Source organism: Pyrus communis, chromosome 11 (assembly GCF_041283825.1).
Source record: "Pyrus communis isolate YQ-2024b chromosome 11, ASM4128382v1, whole genome shotgun sequence".
Lineage (NCBI taxonomy): Eukaryota > Viridiplantae > Streptophyta > Magnoliopsida > Rosales > Rosaceae > Pyrus > Pyrus communis.
Window position 1 is genome coordinate 2,529,556 of NC_142575.1, and position 19,911 is coordinate 2,549,466.

General features: G+C 35.9%; 1 protein-coding gene across 1 annotated transcript; it reads right to left on the reverse strand.

Annotated features, from left to right (window-relative positions):
* Nucleotides 1-1,774: 1,774 nt before the first annotated feature.
* LOC137743420 (kinesin-like protein KIN-14F) lies at nucleotides 1,775-10,118 on the reverse strand. Its single transcript, XM_088680428.1, is given in 19 exon segments — nucleotides 1,775-1,971; nucleotides 1,974-2,101; nucleotides 2,194-2,903; nucleotides 3,074-3,265; nucleotides 3,355-3,518; nucleotides 3,627-3,880; nucleotides 3,978-4,142; nucleotides 4,256-4,434; nucleotides 4,538-4,644; nucleotides 4,842-5,021; nucleotides 5,097-5,192; nucleotides 5,320-5,401; nucleotides 5,567-5,794; nucleotides 5,954-6,022; nucleotides 6,148-6,504; nucleotides 6,627-6,770; nucleotides 7,213-7,376; nucleotides 9,199-9,412; nucleotides 9,785-10,118. Coding segments are annotated over 18 exon segments (3,405 nt in total). The 5' UTR covers nucleotides 9,362-9,412; nucleotides 9,785-10,118; the 3' UTR covers nucleotides 1,775-1,948.
* Between the last annotated feature and the right edge of the window lie 9,793 nt (nucleotides 10,119-19,911).

Sequence of the window (19,911 nt, forward strand, 5' to 3'; positions counted from 1 at the left end):
GGTTGCTGGGCAACAAATGAGAAGTAAATGGGTTAATAGATTATATACCCAATAATTGGGCTAAGAAGGAAAAGTGAAAAATAAGGCCTAACCCATGGGCTTGTTATTTTATGCGAGCCAAAAATAAAACAAGGCCATAAAGAAAAAAAAACAAGTGGGACGGTTTGGTGCATATGTCCAATTGGGTTGCGGGTCGACTGCAGGCAGCCCAGGTCTGTAAGAAAGGTGATGCAAAACGGCTTTGTTTTGGACCTTAGAGTTTTGGAGCAGGAACGACTTGGTGGCTCGGGTAGCGCGGCTTTAGGCTGCGGCTCATATGCGTGTAGGGTTTGACAAATCCCATTTTTTTTCTTCTCTTATTCACGCATATTCAATTCACCACAATTATAAGAACAATAAATTTAAGCTGAATCTATAATTTGAAAAAAAAAAAAACGTAAAATTAGAGTTCATGCTTCATGGTGAATGTTTCATGCAATCATTGCTGAAAAAATATCGAAATTGAAACCATATTTTATAGATTACTTGGATTGCTTGATGAATATTATGAACGGCTTTGTAGTAAACAAGCATTCAATTCCTTAGCTTAATGTCAGGAGCGTATTTAACAATGCATTGTGGCCTAAATTTAACTAAAGGAAAGAGAGGGGTGGAGCTACATAAAGAGAAAAGATAGGCTTGGGAATTACTGTGATGATATTTCTCTGTAGCTTGTGCCTTTTTTAAGAAAAATAATGGGGTTACTTGCCCTACAAGTAATACAAAGTTGTGCCCTTTTGTTTTTTGTAATTAATTCTTAATTGTTTCTCACTAACATTAGTAGTTGTTGAGACTATAAATACTCAAGTAATGATTTCTGTTGTGAATATGGTGTGAATGCCTACATAAAGAAAACAACCACATATGGCTAAGGGTGGAAAGTGAAAGAATAGAAGTCAAAATTATATTGCTTAAATAGTAGAAGTTTGGTTTTTATTGTTTTGGTGTGTAAGCCTTTTATATACATTAAAAGAGACGTATGCTTGGATCGTATGGGTAGTATAAAAAGATGAAAAGCAGAAAGTAATAATCATGTTTTCCTCATTTGTCTCTCTCTACGTTCATTTCTCTTATCTGATACTAGTGAAGAAAATAAACAGAATAATACATGGCTCCCGTTTCACTTCAATCTCTAACAATTCTAATAATATATATAGGTATGCATCATCTGATAATAACATGTTTCTAAATGCTAAAGGTAATCATTATCTTGAATTGGTCAAAGCTCCAAAAGACTCCAAAACAAAATTGTCGAACACTATAATGTTTTTAGCACATTCAATCACATATATTAAACATTAGTCCGTTCTATCAACTATATTTTTCTCTCAAGTGAGGCATAAATATAAGTGTATATATATTATATAGCCCCTTATAATCAAATATATCTCGGGATACTAAACCTAGTTAGAAACTAATTTCTTTATTTTTTAGTTTTATATATATTAAAATAAATGGTGATATGGGTATCTGTTTATAACGGCGGGTAATACCCATAACCGTCCATTTAAATTTCACGGATAAGCGGTTATACCCATAACCGTTTATTTATCTAAATGGTTACCCATAACCGTAACCGTCAAATTTAAATGGGCGGATAACTGCGTTTACCCATAATCAATGGGTATTTACCCATCCCTAATCATAATTGACATTAGATGATTCCCAATCTACCCTCCCTGCCTTAAAAGTGAAAAACCCTTGGCTTGTGCCTAAGCTACTAAATAACCAATCATGCACATCCCAAAAAATTTCAACTGGCATATCATTCAGCGTAACAGTTTCATTCCCTCTAAATCTCCAATTTAAGTTCATAATCCGAATTGCCACTGTCCTGTCTACGCTAATCCACATTTCAGGATCGTTGGGCCCGGACAACAATGTTTCAATCACAATGTCAAGTTCCTCCTCATGGTAATACTAAAAATTTCGTGTGGACCGGCTCCTTCGGATTTCAGACATGGCCATGTTGCCGCCTTCTTTTTGATTCCGTGTTACACCATTTTGAAGCTTGTTTTCGGGTTTTCCAGCCAATAAAGGTTCTGATGCTTGCATTAGTCCTCTGCATAAAACAGAACATAAGTAACACTGGTTCAGAATGAGCATCCGGAAAAAATAAATTATAAAGGAAAACCATTACTTTGTCGATCATACCGCGGTTCAAGATTTATGTAGTTCCTTGGCAAGGGTTGCCGAAGCTTTTTTGCCATCAAAGGATTATGCACGGGTGAAGAAATGAGGATACGCTCATTTTCTGGCTCAGAGAAGTCACTTGTTCGAGCCTCTTCCATCTTTTCACCAGCATCCAAGTTAGGAAACATTGTTGTCACTGCATCCGAATTTTGAATTCTAGCTGGTACCCGGTTCTGCTTGGCCTTAGCTGCCTTACTCTCATTCTTGATTTTTCTAATACCGCCTTGTCTTACGTTAAGATTTTGCTCAAACTGCTCGTCTTCATGTTCTTGGTAAACTTTCTTGGAGTTGGCCTTCTGGAGGCTGTTTAATGCACCGAAAATGTCCTCATGCTTTGTTGGTTCTTCCGAACTGATGCATACCCTCGAGTTGTTGTCGGTTGATGGGAACACTGGCATAGTTGCAAGGGATTTATTGACAGGTACTCTAGCTGGAAATGGTACTTTCGCAATAGGTTGGTTTTCGGTTGTGTCAGCCTTAACTCTACTTTTGATGAAGGCCCCTCTATCAGTAGATATTGATCTCCTAACTGGAGGTGATGGTGATCTGAGATTTCCAGGGATGACTAATCTGTCTACAACTAGTAATGGCATCTTCGGTGCAATCTCTTTGTCCGCGAATGCAGAGGGAAATCTCGACCGCCTTTGTTTGCCCGAAGAACAACTTCTAGCCTGAATGCCACCAAATTTAAGCACAAAAATGAGATGAACTTTTATCGTCTGCTATCAAATTATTTCATTTGTTTGCAATTAAAGAACCTCCCAAGTCTAATGCTATCATTAGTTCTCAAGAAAAATATAGTACCGAATTTCAACTATGTCATTCGCATGACGGAATTTACCTCAGAAATCTTAGTACCATCCAAGGGTCGCTGACAGTTTTCAGGCTTTGAACTGTTTCCAGTACCATTTCTCGGAACACGGAAAGGTGAAACAGCTCTTGACTTGTGGGAGTCCATGGCGTTTTGTGTGGCACCTTTGAATTGCCCAAGCTCAGCTTCCTTTCTCTCCAATGCCAGTTTTAGATTTGAAATCTACACAGATACAAATTAACTTTTAAGCAAGCATTATAACAAAAATTAGTTGAAAATTTAGAGTAAAACTGCAGAAATGAGAGAGAAACCTCGTCTTTAAGTTCACGGATTTCACCCGTTTCTTTATTAGATCGAGCTGCCCCAAGTTCGATGGATGCAACCCTCTCAGCAAACTTGAGGGTACTGATCGTCTCCCCGAGAGCATTAAGTTCAGGATTTATATGCACAAACATCATGGTCTTTGCATGACCACCTAAACACAGACAAAATTAAGATCATCGACATTTCAGCTCAAAACAAAATGCTAAGCACTTGGAATGGTGGATTCCATCAATAAGACCTGATATGTTCTTAAATTTACCTAAAGAGTCTTGCAAGACTTGAGTCAGTTTGCTATTTCTGTAAGGAACATGTGTACTCTTTTGTGCAAGAGCAGATATGACATCTCCGAGTGCAGAAAGCGATCGATTTATGTGTTGGGCTTCCTTTAGCCTCTCGCCAACAGCCTCGGATTTATCAACTCTCTCGCTCCCGGCCAAATCCACAAGATGGAGACAACCCCTTAGAATAGATCCAGTAGCCAATTCCTTTCCAAGTACATGAATTGTTAAAACACTGCAGAAGGAATAGCCAATCCAAAAGTCGATAGTTAGAACATAAAAAAACACAAAATGATGCTTAAACTTCACGAAAAGAAATATAAATCATCCACCTGTGAGACCGGCTGCTGCGCTCATTTAGAGCTGTAGCGCCAACAGTGCGATTCTTTTGGCCGATTTTCATCAACTCAAGAACATCTTGAGTACATGTCACTGGAACCAAACTTGCATCAGGTACATTGAGGCCGTTCAGTTGAGATTTGTTTCGTATATCTAACGTACCATATAAGTTAAGGAAATAACATGATAACATTGTTTATAGAGCTTGTGAATTTGTAAGACCTAAACTTGGACTCAAATTGGAATAAAAATAAAGGAAGGGCAAGGATATCTTCTGCTAGAGCCATCGCTGACTAAAAGGTCTCTCACTTGTTCGTTGTATATTTCAATCATCTGAACTGCAACTTCATATCTTATTATGTCTAGCCTCGCCTTCGATATTTGAAATAAGTCACGAAGGGCTCTATAGTTTACACCCCATGTCTCTTCTGTTGTTAAATCAGGGCCACTCTGCGTAAGATAAGTATGAAATACGTATTCAATACTATTTGAAAATCAACATATGGAAGAATGGTCACGTCTATTTTCAAAACTACAATGAGATTGGCATTACCATCGTGTATGTCTTCCCCGAGCCAGTCTGTCCATACGCAAAGATGCATGCGTTATAACCATCTAAAACCGACCTGATCAGCGGCTGAGTGTCACCATATATTTGCTCTGCAAAGAACAGTTGAGAGAGATCATTAATAATGTCTTGTTCATGGTTGATGGTATAAACTGCATATTTTTGTCTTTCGGAGACAATAAAAGTAGTAGTGCAGTAACATTTGTTCATTTTACTTCAATCAACATTAACTCCAATTTCCAAAATCATTTTACGACAGCGCTTTGAACACTTTGCTACAATAGAATACCTTGTGTGACATTTGTTCTGAAGACTTTGTTAAATGTAAAAACCCTTCTTTTATCCTTGCTCTGTTTAAGGGGATTGACAATCATTATGGTTCCATTTTCTCCAATATAATCCACAGTCGACTGTTCGTTTGATTGCCCCGGTAAGAAGGGTCTGATTCTGCAATAAACTCTAATTGATCCTGCAGGAAATCAAATCTTCTAAATAAGCTCCATATCTAGAATGCTAAATAATTAAACTGGGATGAAATGAACACCTTTAAGGTCTTGCACTTGATTGAAAAGAACTCGGTTCTCTTCGATAACTTGTTGGTAGGACGAGGATGCCACTTCGAGGCCTTTAATATGATGCACTGAGACGGAACAAACTGAAAGTGTGAGGTCATCCAATCCCTACTAGTAACATAATGCAACTAAATGAATCCTTTTTGTATTTGAAAGAAATATTCTCAAGGCAGATCAAATCTTCAGAATTATTACCAAGCCTTCTGAGTTCCTCCTCCCAGTTTGAATGAACTTGTTTGACTTCGTATTTCGTCTCTTGGAAAGATGATTTGAGCTCCTAAAGATATCCAAAACAGACAAAGCAAACAGTTAGCAAGAAGAAAATCCATGTCTTGCATTCTGCCGAACAGGAAAGGGAAGAAAAGCTATGTACTTTATCTATTTATTCACCTGCTAAATTTTCTTAATTCTATTTGCAGGAAACGGAACGTTGTGTGCTCACCTCAAGCTGTTTCTGTTGAATGTTAATCAGTTCTTCATGAACAGACGAGTGACTACTACTACGCTGAACAGCTTCTCCACCTTTCCCACCACAAATACAGAACTTGGATAGATCATTTGACACCAGACCACTTCGTTGACCTAGATATTGTGTAATAGCTTCTACAAATTCAGATTTCGATAGACCACCCAAGTCTCCTCTCAGTAGTTTCTTTAGAAAAAGGCCAAGCTGCAGAAAATTTGTAAAAACAGACAGGGATATAAGATTATTTCCATGCGCTGACGAATAACATCTGCTTAAGTTGAAAAGATGATCCAGTGAAGGTACTTCAACAATCAACACAATGATAGTAACAGAAACACCGTGGGGTGAAGATTCTTAACATACCTGAGTGGCTTGTGAAACAAGCAGTGCTGAGAAATCCTTGACTACCTTACTCAGTAAAGTATCGATTACCTATACGTTTTTTGTCACTAAACTGAATCAGAATCTATTTAGCAAGTATAAAAGAAGTATGCAATATACGCGTGTTCTATAATTTGTGAAAATAGAATCATATTAATGGTAAGGATCTTACCTACCATTGCATTCAAGGGCAAGTCTTTGATCCCATTAGCCTCTCGAAGGTAAGCTTGTATAAGTCCAAGTCCAAAGCGATCGAAAAGGAAAGCCAGAGCATTCGCAGTTCTGGATTCTTCGGTTGACACCTCACTGGAAAGATGAAGAAATTCCAATAGTTGTTCAAACTGTGAAGAGTCCGATTCGTCTATTGACTCATCAGCACTTTCACTCCCTAAAGAGGAAAGTGACCCTTTTGGGAAGGATGTGATCCTCACAGTCCCTCCATACCTCCAAACTCCAATTCCACCGGCTTGCTTCCATTCGTAAAATCCTTTGAGACAAAGAATGCAGTCTACAACTTTGCTCGACGAGCCTCCCTGCAAATCCAAATCCCTCAAAATCCCGAAAAAGAGACAGTAGCAGCTATGATTTATTACGAAATGTTGCAAACTATGATAGAATCCAACCCTTCTGCAATTTTTCTACAAGGAAACCAAACCTTTTCGAGATCAGATGCTTCGAATGTCAAGAGCTGCATGTCCTTAACAGCCTCAAGGAAATTCCTCATGTTCTCAAAATACTGAATTGCAGACTGTGCAGCCCCCTCCGTTGACTGAACGGCAATGATAGGATTTTCCACCACCTATTTGAAATCCAGCAAAGAAAGCAACCCAATTAGAACTGCGAAAACTCAAAACAAACCCGCCACAACAAACAATAACAACAACAAACGAGCTTTATTCCACTAAGTAGGGTGGACTCTATAAATTCTAAAACGCCACTGCATGGTTTTGCGAAAACTCAAAACAAACCCGCCACAAGTTCTAAAAAATAATCAAAGTTGTGAATTATGATGACCATAGATGTAGGACAATTCCTTGCAAAATGAAACAACTGGGGGTCATGCATATGATATAACACCTTGTTTGGTATCTAGGATTTGACTGGACTGGATAGCCATTATATTCGCGCAATTTTTTCATTTCTTCATTCAATAGATTGAATATAGTGGACTCTCTCCATTTCAATCAGTCCAAGAGACCAAACGAGGCCTAGCTGTCTAAATTGTGGATATGTGTAATAACCTTAAGAACAGCACCAGGATTGACTTTGTTGAGGACGTTGCAGAGGATAAGGCCATTGCGGAGTGCAAGACGGAACTCTTCTTCAGAGGGCTCTTTGGAAAGTGTTCCGGAAGCGCCATAGTCCATCTTCCGCAGCCATTCTGCTGCTTGGTATCTCCTTGAAGCTAAAATAACACAAACACAATCAATGTTCTGAAAATCGCAAGCTAGTAGTCAGGCAGCGGTTAGGGGTCTAGGCAGTTTATAGGGCCTAGACGGGTTTTTATTTTAATTGAACTTAATATATAAGATATAAATAATTGTCCACCTATACTTAAAAAAATGGAAGTTTTAATGAAAAGCTCACGGTATTGTTCATTTTAACGAAAAACCACAATTTTATACTAAAAAGTCGATCATGGTACTATTCACTTTACCCTTTATTTTGTCCTTATCATTAAAACTCAAAGTTGTCAAGCCCTTTTCATTAGTTTTTCTTAAAAAAATATGTACTTGTATTCGTAAACGCGAATTCCCAAATAGAATGATACATAAATTATAAAGTACTATAACATATTGAAACTTAGGAAACAAATATATAATAAATATTATTCACCAAAGTATCCAACAAGTCTATTACAATTTAACGAAAACATAAAATGCAAAAATGCAGGCACCTAGGCATTTCCAAACGCCCTTTTTTTTTTTTTTAATTTTTTAAAATGCCTAGGGATTAATCTAGCTGTGGTTAGTGGCCTAGTGCCTAGGACGTCCTAGGCGAGAACTTTTAGAACAATGAACACAGTTAATCACCATTATTGGAATTTAAAAAACACAAAGACACAATAACAAACGAAATTTAGGTTAAGACTTAATTGCAGAACAAAAAATTTATTTAGTGAATTTTGGATTTTATTTTCTTTAAATTTGGATTGTTTTTGGTAGTTTGTAAGTTTCCACAGCAACTTCATTTGTAGTTAGTAGAGTAAATTTTCAGCGTTACCATCACCCTCCGCTTATTACACTCTCATTTAAGTCGATGACATATCAATCATGTCATCTACTGTAGTATAATGTGGATTAATAATACCACATAAGAGTGTGACCATCACACTAAAAATTCATGGCACTTCCAAACTTCCTTAACGCCACCTCCAGTTCATATCAAAACAAATTTTATGTCCAAGATTTCAGTCTATTTTTTTTAACAAATTACAATTCGTCTCAGTCATTTTTCAATCCTGAATTTCAAATTTGAAACAAGTTGACACTATGGCTATCAGTTGCACTGTTATTTCCACCAACCCCACTAAAAAATTAAAAATAGTGATGCTTGAAGAGATGGCCTTTACCGCATAATTAAAGAGTATTTTTGCAAATTAATTTATGCTAATCTAAATCCTTCTTTCGGCAGATCAATATGTATATATCAACAAAGATGGGTAATTTTGAACCCACCCAATATTGGTAGGTCCAAATCATCATAATTCATAAGTGATCGATATATGAAATCACTACTTACAAAATACTTCATATTGGCTCTTCCTTTTACTTTTTCTATTTTATCACATACTTTATATTTGTTCCCAGAGTTCACAAATTTTTAAAAAAATTGTAACATGTATCACAATGTAGAAATGATATCACATACACCGTCCGATCAAAGATCCAACTATTCAAACGTTGTAACATATATTTTTATAAACTTCTTATTTAACTATCTAACCTACGAGAAAATGTTTAGTATAACCGATTGTGTTTCTGGCACAGTGAAAAATCTCTCATAACCTACCTACCCATGAGTCAAGTATTAAAGATTCCAAACCGCTGCTCCCAAAGCATAGATGAATTGAGACAAATTATTTATTTATTTTAATGAAAGAGCTAAGACAAATTTGAAAGTAGAAAAAAAACCACTACCCCAAAAACATTAATATTTTGAACTAAAACTCTGGAAGAGAAGTCTCCTAATTTTTTGGCTAAAATGTAATTAAAGAACAAATGTACCTGCTTCTTCAGCTTTCCTTTGAGCCAATTCATAGTCATTGATGAACTCCTCAGTGTTTGCAAATGGAGGAGCCTCACTGTTGGAGACTAGACCCTTTAAGCCTCTTATGTTCTTGCTAGGTGATGTGAAGAATATTGAATTAAAGTTGCTTTCTTGTGGCATTTTTTAGTTCTCCAAGAAATTATATACTACTTGTTCTTTATTCTGCAACCACTGCATAATTCAATAAAATAACAAAAAAAACATAGTTAGAACTGCACAAACAAGGAACCTTGATAACTAAAACTTTTTTTTTTTTTTCTTCTTTGCATACAAGCGACATTGTCGAGGAGATTCAAACAAGGAACCTTGATTGCAGCCTAAGTGCTCGTAATCATTTCAACTACAAACGCATTGCGTGATTAAGAGAAGGGTAGTCAAAAATCACTTCCGTTAAGAGAACTTACATTCTTACAAACAACGAAGGAGTGAAAGAGGCAGAGTTTGGTGGCATAACTTAGTGAAAGAATGTATCACACAGAAAATGAAAATTTAGAAACATTGATCATGATCTGAACGAGTGCAGTGCGTTTGTGAGGCTCTTACCTTAAAAGGGTCTTGAAAACTCTGGAAATTAAACCAACCCAGGAAATTAAAATGGTATTTTGTGAGTTGGATCAGTAGTTGAAGTTGAGCTCAGCTTGGCATTGAATACTTTAGATCTGATCCGAGTCAGAAATGGAAGGTGAAAGCAAGCTTCTCGTGTGCTTGTGATAAAGAGCCTTCAAAATTGAGTATGACCTCACTGGATGCTTTTCTATGTGAGAGGAAGAGAGAGTGAGAGTCCAGTTGAGTGAAATATTAAAAAGACTCTGCAAATTGAAACGTTGTTGTCTCATGGGGTTGAGAGGGGTTAGCTTAGCGAAAAATATAAAAACACATCAAAGTTTGAGGGTGAGTTTGACTTGGATCTTGTCCCTCCGTGTGGTGAAATTACTTATATGGAACGTGTTTACCGTCACTGTGGTGTCACATTTTAATAAAACAATGATATGTGTAAGTTTTTCAACACATGACATTGTATTATTAAATTGGGACGCCACATGACGGTAAACTTGTTTCATGTAAGTTGCTCTCCTCCAAGTGGGTAGGGTGAACCCAAATCAGGTTATGGGAGTCCCAGACTTCACAAGCTTTGCTATCAATACAGTTAAGTATTTATCTTCACTTGTAAGTAGATTGTCTCAGGTTCAACTACCGTGAAAACAATATTGATACTTGATTAGAGCTATTACATTAATTTGCAAGTATTCCAATACCCTAGTGGACAAGGTATTGAGTTTCTACCCATGAGTGCCTGTTTAAAATTCCCCTCTCCCGTAATTAATGTAATTAGAATATTTCTCCCTCTCCTTAATAATAATAATATTTAAAAAAAAAAGTTATGTAGTTTTGTCCAAATCCTCTCAGTATCATAATATTTAAAAAGAAAAATGATAAACACATATATATTTTTTTTAACCACTGACACACACTTGTTTAATTTTATCAGTTTGATTATTCTATCCGATAACCAGAAATAAATTTAAAAAAAAAGTGAGAAGCTAAAAAATTTGTGTGAAATCACTTAAAAAAAGAGTAGTTTGTTGTGGGATCATAGGCTAAAATAAAACTACTTTTATGAAAGTATTGTTTCTTTGTCGACTTTGGAGGTACCATAACTCATGGTTTGGCCTCTATTATCCTTCATGGTGCTGTTGGCCATATACATGGCCTTTTTTTTGTTTTGAATATGATATGATCGCTCGCTAGTGGTAATAGTGATACCAATTATATGTCTTCATCATTAAGCTTGTAGGTTCATTAATCTTAATTTTTCCCATAATCTACCCGACTTATCCATTTTAGCGTGACTTTCAAGGTTGTTCCTGTGGAGTGGAACAACGATAATTCAGGTCGTCAATACAATCATAGAGTATATAGTCATTATTTGAAGAGAACTTATCTCTTGTTAGGTAGTCATCTACTGGAGAGTTAGCCGTTTCTAGTCATTCTGAGCAAAATGACAGTAGTTTATTTTGTAGTTGATGGCTAATCTCGGAGTCTTGATTCTTTCTAACCATCTTGTGTGGGTTTGGAGAAGAATGCTACTATTGTAGTTTGATGATCAAATCTTATGTGTAGTTCGACTCGTTTAATCGGTTATCATCCTTTAAAAAAACAGTCATACAAGTTATGTTATTAAATTTCAGGTTTAGATTGTTGATCAAGTTTCCTATTTAAATGTACGGTACATATTAACAATCTTACAACACAATGTACCAAATTAATTAAGAAAATATGTGTTTTAGTGAGCCCCATTATTTTCTAATTAATTGGCGATAATTGTTCTAAAAGTTTTGAGCTGCAGGACCTGCCAAATATGTCCATTACTTTCTTTAATTTCACCGATATCCTAGTGTTTTGTGAAAAAGAAAAGGATGGTTTGATGAACAATCCCAGCAGATTGTTCTGATTTAACTCAGAATAGATCAATTAATTATTAATTTAATTGTAAGTTACTATTCATTCATTTAAATAGATTTAATTATTTAACGTGCATCTTAATCAAATGACACATTTGCCATATTGATGTAGTTGGTGTCAATCAGGAAAAGCAAGTATCAGCTTTCAATAAATGTCCTCAGCTGGTGGTGGCCGGGTCACGTTTTGATGAAATAAAGGCAAAAATTATTGAAAGTATACGTTAGGGTTTTATTTTTTGAAACGAAGAAGAGGCAAAGTCCAATATATTAGGTCCACTTTCGAACGTTGGATCCCCCACTTTCAAATGATTGCAGAGGGAAAGCTTTCCAAACCTTTTTTTTTGCATTTTGTACCCTATTTAATGGACCACTTAGTGGAAGGGTTCTCTTTATCAATGGTCTTAGATAATTACTTTACTTATTAACTTTTGTTTTGGTTAGTTAATTAAAGCTATGTGAGAGACGGCTTCTCTTTTAAGCATGTATTGTGGTCAAAATTGTTAGTAAATTAAAGGTAAAACAAGAAAGAATAATTAGTATACTGGTCGAATGCCAATTATCATGTTAAGAGATTTTTCAGTGTATTGGAAACACGATTTAGTATACCAAGTGCATCAATAAAATTGGTTTGAAACTTAAAAAAATAAAAAAATTCAACCAATTGGTCGTGTGTTCCGGCAGTGAAAAATTTATCTACCATATCTACCTTATTTCCCTGCTGCACATTGCATCAGATGTATAACTCTTCAAATAGTTCTGTGAGATTCATGGACAACTCAATGCTCATGCAAATCTCGATTCATACAGAATTATAATCGTATATGTAGTACTTACACGTCGGTTAGTTTCATATTGTTGGAACTCAATTTGTCCCACATCGAACAGAGGGAAGAAGAAAGAGCAGTTTATATAGAATTACCCAACTCTAACTAACATTGAGGCATTTTGTGATAAAACCTCACACATGATGGATTGGGCATGTGGTAAAGTGGGGACAACATCGGTGTTGTTGGAGTGGGCCCTTAGCTCGTCAACCTGAAAATTCTACATGGTATCAGAGTCAAGGGACGGGCTCGTATTGCCACGTGATTGGGTGGGTCCCCTTTGGCCCCGCGTGATGTCTCGACATGGCTCCACGTAGGCCAAAGATGCAACCTGATTAGGTGGGTCCCCGTTTGGCCCCGCACGATGGGTGAGCCCCAACATGGCTCCACGTGGTTGCTGATGTGTGGATCTCCACGTGTGACCCATAATATGGGGTCTTACGTGCAGAGGAGTGTTGGAACTCAATTTGTCCCACATTGGACAGAGGGAAGAAGACATACCAGTTTATATAGAATTATCCCACTTTAACTAACACCAATGTCTTTTGTGATAAAACCCCACACCCGATGGATTGGGCAAGTGGTAAAGTGTTAACTAACACCAATGTCTTTTGTGATAAAACCCCACACCCGATGGATTGGGCAAGTGGTAAAGTGAGGACAGTATCAGTGTTGTTGGAATGGGCCCTTGGCCTGTCAACCTGAAAAACTTGAATAGTTCAGATTATGAAGTTTATACAGTTAATATACATTATGCGAAAGAAGTGGGATATACGGATTCCTCATTAAGGAAAGCATTATCCTATTGAGATTGTATGGCATAACCCTTATTCCAAGCTATAGAGAAGGGGGCATAGGTTAACACCAAGAAATGAGTACTCATTCTATGAACTAGGTTAACACTAAGTCAGCTCTTTTCTTAATTTTGACGGAAGAATGATGTTATCTGGCATGAGAGAAAACGATTATTTGGGTACCCCGGCCATTATATAATTCAGGCATGCTACTCCTTTTGTGTGCGTGGTTTAGAGGCTGGGAAGCTCGACTTGGGCCAAAATATTATGGAAATAAACACAAAATAAGGGTTTGGTTTGATAATAATTTCGATTTTATTTTTATTTTTATTTACGTTTCTCATATCTCAAATACAAAAATGTAAAAATTAAAAACTAAAAACGAAATATTTACTTTAGCTAAAAAATCGACAAGAAAAACACGAAATGGTTACAAACTTGTAAGCAACTGCACGCCTGGTGATGTTGTTGAAGAGAGCAATTTCTGTGAAGTCAAAAAGGACTATAATTCCTATAACATGCTAATCAAAACCGAAGTTTCCACTGTCCTTTTCCTTTCTCTTTCTTTCTATCTTTTTATTTTAAGGTGACGAAAGTGTTCCTTCCCTTTTGGGGCTGTATGCACATATGCATAATCAAAGGCGGAGTCGATTAGTTTTAGCCAAATTTATGGGCTGACTCATTTCTCAAGTGGGTTGAAAGTTGCAGCCAAGAAGTTCATACACTGGAGTTATATCATTGGAAGGATTTTTTACTATAAACACTTCTAGCAGCAGGAATGCATACTTGACACCATATCCCATTAAGTCCTTGCTCTGATATAGCCCAAATCAAAATCAATGGATTTATACAATTTCCTTCCTGTATTTTGAATGAGAAATGGTTTTAACACTTCCTTTATTATCTATGCAGAAGCAATGATTTATACATTTTCCTCCCTGTATTTTGAACGCCAAATGGTTTTAACACTCGCTTTATCTATGCAGGATATAAGGTTGTTATAAATACTTATGGAAATAGCAATTTCACTTGTAAGTAAAATGTCTCATGTTCAAGTCACATTGATATTAATAATAGAAAATTAGATTTTAATCCTTAAATAAGATGACGTTTAGAAAAATGTCTTATACAAGATTATTTTAGTCCCTAAACTCTATTTAATGCCACCATATGTATTCAATGTCTCTCTTTTTTATTTATAATTTTATCTTATATAGAAAATATTTTAGTAAAGATTTTTCGGTACACTTATATTTTTGCATATTTTCTTATGTGCTACTAATTCATTACAATATATTTAGGTACAAACATTTCGGTATACTAGATTAGTATAATATGTTTAGGTACAGACATTTCGGTATACTATTTTAATATAATATATTTAGGTATTGACATTTCTGTACACTAGTTTAGTATCATATATTTAGGTACAAAATTTTCGGTACACTTATGTTTTTGCATATTTTTTTATGTGCCACTAATTCACTACAATATATTTAGCTACGGACATTTCGGTACGCTAATTTAGTAAAAAATATTATGATACGGACTAATAAGAGGAAGTTAAATAAAATTAATGAATTAAAATGTGTATAATAATAAATTTAAAATTTAATGTATTAAATAAGATATCTATTAAATATTAAAGCAAAAATAATATAATTTGAATTTGAATTAAGTACTTGAAGGATTAAAATCAATATCCAATCTAACACCAAATTTTTATTAAATTTTAATCTTCTTCAAGAATTAAAGTTCAAAAATCCCTATTAATTAATAATATATAACATTTGTGTCGAGTAGTTATGATTGACTCGTTGTACATTGTAGCCTAGCCTAATCAGCTCTGTAAAATATATATTCACTTGTATTTCTTAATATTAGACTCTCAACAAAATAACTTATAATAACATACCTGGGTTTCCTTTCTTGGTGTCATATATACATCATCAACTTAATTTACAACGTTAACTATTTGTGTATTGTTTTATGAAGGTGAGATTCACGTGTTCTAAGTACGTCGTGGAGAACATTCATAAAACAAAGTCCGGACGGACAGATTACAAAGTAAGTAGCTCTAAAAAGGGCCGGCATATAGAAAGAAGGCGTTACTTGTGCAAACAAAGTATGATGATTCTTCCGTGCATCAATTACAAAATAGTACATAAATAAAATAACATAAAAGATTTTCAACCCATAAAGAAAGATCCTCTCCATAGGGGCTCAAACGGTAAAGGCACAAATATGGTTAATAGAGAAAACCCTAGAAACCTAAGCGAGGATTGACTTGTCGCAGCTGTCTGGAAATCAGAAGTGGCCGACAACCCAAACTGCTAGCTCCGCACCACAAAATAGCAATTGTTCACCCTTACATCGTAGACCTTCAACTGTATATTGCCTCTTTTTGTTTGTTTATTGAGTTAGTAGGCCTTTATGTGTATTGATTGCCTCATTTTGTTTGGCTTCATTCTATTTTTGATTATCTGATAATTAACTAGTGAACTTTGTTAATTATCAGATAATCAGAACAAAGACTGAAGCCAAACAAAAGGGCCATCAATACAAATCAAGGCCTACTAACTCAATAAATAAACAAAGAAGGGCCAACACAAATCAACAAAAATTCTAAGATTAACCTTTAAACCCTAGATCTCAGCCTGATCCTCGGCCTCCCCTTTGGCAGCCTCCTCCTTGACATCCTCCACGGTCTCATCGGTGCCCTCCCGTCCATCCCCGACATCGGACCCGCCACCACCCGGATCAAAAGTCCTCCTTGACTTGGATAGATTATTTGTGGTCGCTGGAGGTGCCCCGGAATCCAAGAACTGTTTTGCAGTCCCATTCATGCATAAAGACCCATTGTGATCATCATTTGGTTAGCAGGAATAATCGACAGCTTGCTTCTGCTGCTGGTTAACAATGTGATAATGCCTCACCCTTGCGAACGGACCCAACCCAAAAAATGCCCCGAGGACTAGAATGACTAATACCGGGCACAATATAAACATAAGCACCCTGCACATCTTTAATCTACTTAATTGCTTCTCCAATTAATTTCTCCCTCCCTCTCTCTCTCTCTAGATTTCTTTCTTTGTTTCAGACCCTACAGGTTAAATTCTCTTCGAGGTTTTAGACTTCTGGTGAATGGGATATTTTGGTTTTGAGTCGAGCTTTTTATGGTCTTCCAACTTTATCGGATGTTGTTCGAGACTTCTGTTGGTTCTCTTTCAATATAAGAGAGAACATACTGCTTAATTTGACACCATAGTTTTGGATTCAAATTTCCCTACGCATAATTAATTGATAATGATATAATTAAGAATATAATGGTCACTAAGTACTACAGATTAGTGATATTTATTTTCACTTGTAAGTGAGAGGTCTTGGGTTTGAGCTCTCCAGAGACAAATTTGAACCACATTATTTTTTTTTGGTCAAATGATTAATTTTGTTAGATTAGTCACCAACATGATTTGAACCTCTACCGTCGTGTAAGGATTCAACACCACATTATTATGACTTGTCCATTAATGCACAACACCCCCCCCCCCCCCCCCTCTCTCTCTCTCTCCCAACACTCTTTTTAGTGTAGATACTATTATTTATTAAAAAAAAATTAAGCACATATTGATAGGGAAATAATTCGATACACGTTTTTTTCTTCTTCTTAAGTATACAGATGTTTATTTATTTTCCTAGATTCTTTGATTTTATGATCAAGCTAAATGCCATAATCAAACGTGGAAGTTAAAGCACTACATAAAAAACACAAAGCTGGTTGGAAGTGAGCTACAAGTCAAAATTCTAGGGTTGCGTGGTGCATATAAAAACATGTGAGCTTAGTTTACATGGGAATATAAACGCGATAAGAGTAGAGAAATTTTTCAGTGTGTCGGAAACATGACTTAGAAGAACAAGTATCATAATACAATTATTTGTAATTTTTTCTTCAAGTATCTAATTACTTGTTTTATGACACTTGATGTGCGGAACCGTGTTCTCAGTATACTGAAAAATCTCTCTAAAGATGTTGAAAAATTTAATATTATCTTTATTATATTAAATTAATTAATTGAATGGAAATTAGAAGTGATGCCTTTTGGTGGAAATATTTGTCTGTCCTAATGAAGAGTTGTAATTTTTGACTCTTCATGAATGATCACATGTTTTCCAAAGAGGTATCTCAAATTCTATAAATAAGTAAAATAACTTTTCATTGTTTTACATAATCATACATATAGTGCACTAAATATTAGAGAATCTCATTGAGTCCATACGAGAGAGTATTCAACACAATCGTGATTCATTGGAGCATTGTGATTTGGAGTGCTACTATTATAAAGACGTGGTCATTGTATCTTGAGAGACAAGCGCCGATCAATAATAAGCACCGTAGTGGGGCGTAAACTTGTCTTAAGAACAAAGTGTCCAACATTTGCCTCAACCATGTTTTTAAGTTTTTTTAATCCATTATGTCGTACTCATTTAACATTGATTACTTGTGTGCATGAATTACTTTGATATATAATTGCATGAATTATTTTTTTATTTTTTATGTGATTTAATACAGCAATTAGACCCTATTTTTCCATAAAAATTTGACAACATCGTGAAGGAAGACAATTACTGTACAACAAAACTACCCACGGAATTCCAAGTTATACCTAATTACTGCCTTCTCACAAACTTTAATCTGATTGGTTAAAAAGAATAGCCACATGTCCCACAACGAAAGAAGTCTCTAGACCTTAATATTTGGCAAGTGTACCATAATCTGAAATTGGATTCACTTGTTAACAGACTATGAAGAACGCATAAAATCTACTAAGAACACTATGAGTGTTTAGAGAGAGAAATAAAGAACTAGAGAGAAAGAGAGAGCGAAGCAATTGATTGTATTAATTCTGAATCAATCTTTACAACTGTGAGAATACAGTTTATATAGCCATTGTGACTATCTTGCAGTCTAAGCTATTTTAACTAACTAATTCGATAACAGTTATAACAACTCAGCCACACTCTTAACTGTTTAACTAACTATTGCTGAGCTAGAATGATGAGGTGGACTGATGAGCTAGCATAGGTAAGTCATAGATGTATAGTCAGCATTCCCCCTCAATCTAAGCTGGGATTTCCAAGCTTTAGATTGTAACAATGCTTGAGAAACGAAGAACTATGCAGCCCCTTAGTTAGAACGTCTGCAGTTTGTTCTTCTGTTGGAATGTAGAGAACCTTAAGATCTCATTTCTGCACTATTTCCCTTACAAAATGATAATCTGTATCTAGATGCTTGATTCTGGAATGGAAGATAAGATTTGAACTTAACGCTATTGCAGACATATTATCACAGTGGATTATTGGAGGTTGAGGCACTGAACATTTCAAATCTCTGAGAATTTGTCTAACCCAAGCTATTTTTGTAGTATGAGTAAGAGCTTTATACTCAGCCTCTGTAGAACTTTTGGACATAGACGTTTGTTTCTTTGATTGCCATGAAATCAGATTTCCCCAAGATAAACAACATACCCGATGACAGACCCCCTTGTATTGAGATCTACAGCCCAATCAGAGTCTGAGAAAACTGTGAGAATAGGTTGTGAGTCTGCAGAATACACTATCCCATTATGCATTGTTCCCTGCAAATATCTTATAATCCTTTTGACAGCACCAAAATGTATCTCAGTTGGGGAGTTCATATATTGACACACTGCATTGACTGCAAATGCAATGTCAGGCCTCGCAAATGTCAAGTATTGTAGAGATCCCACAATGCTTCTGTATGTACTAGGGTCTGCAAGGAGAGTACCTTCTGAACATAGGAGCTGACTATGAGGCTTACAAGGAGTAACAACTAGTTTACAAGAATCCATTCCTGATTTATGAATGAGATCCTTCATATACTTTGCTTGATGAACAAAAATGTCCCTATTTGATTTATATTGAATCTATAGACCAAGAAAGTAAGTGAGCTTTCCCAAATCTTTCAAATCAAACACTGTTGACAATTATTGGACTACATTTTGAATTTTAACTGAGCTTGATCCAGTCAAAATAATATCATCCACATATAACAGTAAAATGATTATATCTGCAAAATCTGTTTTCATAAACAAACTTGTGTCGGAGACTGATGCAGTGAATCCCATTGCTTGTAGATAGCTTGTAAACTTTGAATTCCAGGCTCTGGGTGCCTGTTTTAAACCATATAGGGACTTCAACAACTTACAAACATGAGTTAGATGACTGGGATCCACAAAGCCTTGTGGTTGTTTCATGTACACCTCCTCTTGCAACTCCCCATGCAAAAAAACATTCTTTATGTCAAGTTGTTTCAACTCCCACCTGCTCATAGCAGCTAATGCAATAATGATCCTTACAGTTGTATGCCTTACAACTGGACTAAAAGTACCAGAATAGTCGATTCCATGTTCCTGTGAAAAACCTTGAGCTACAAGTCTTGCCTTGTATCTTGAAATACTACCATTATGGTTCATTTTCACCTTATACACCCGTTTGCTGCCAACTATAGATCTATTTTCAGGAGCAGGTACTAGTTCGAAGTACCTTGAGCTCGAAGAGAATCATACTCT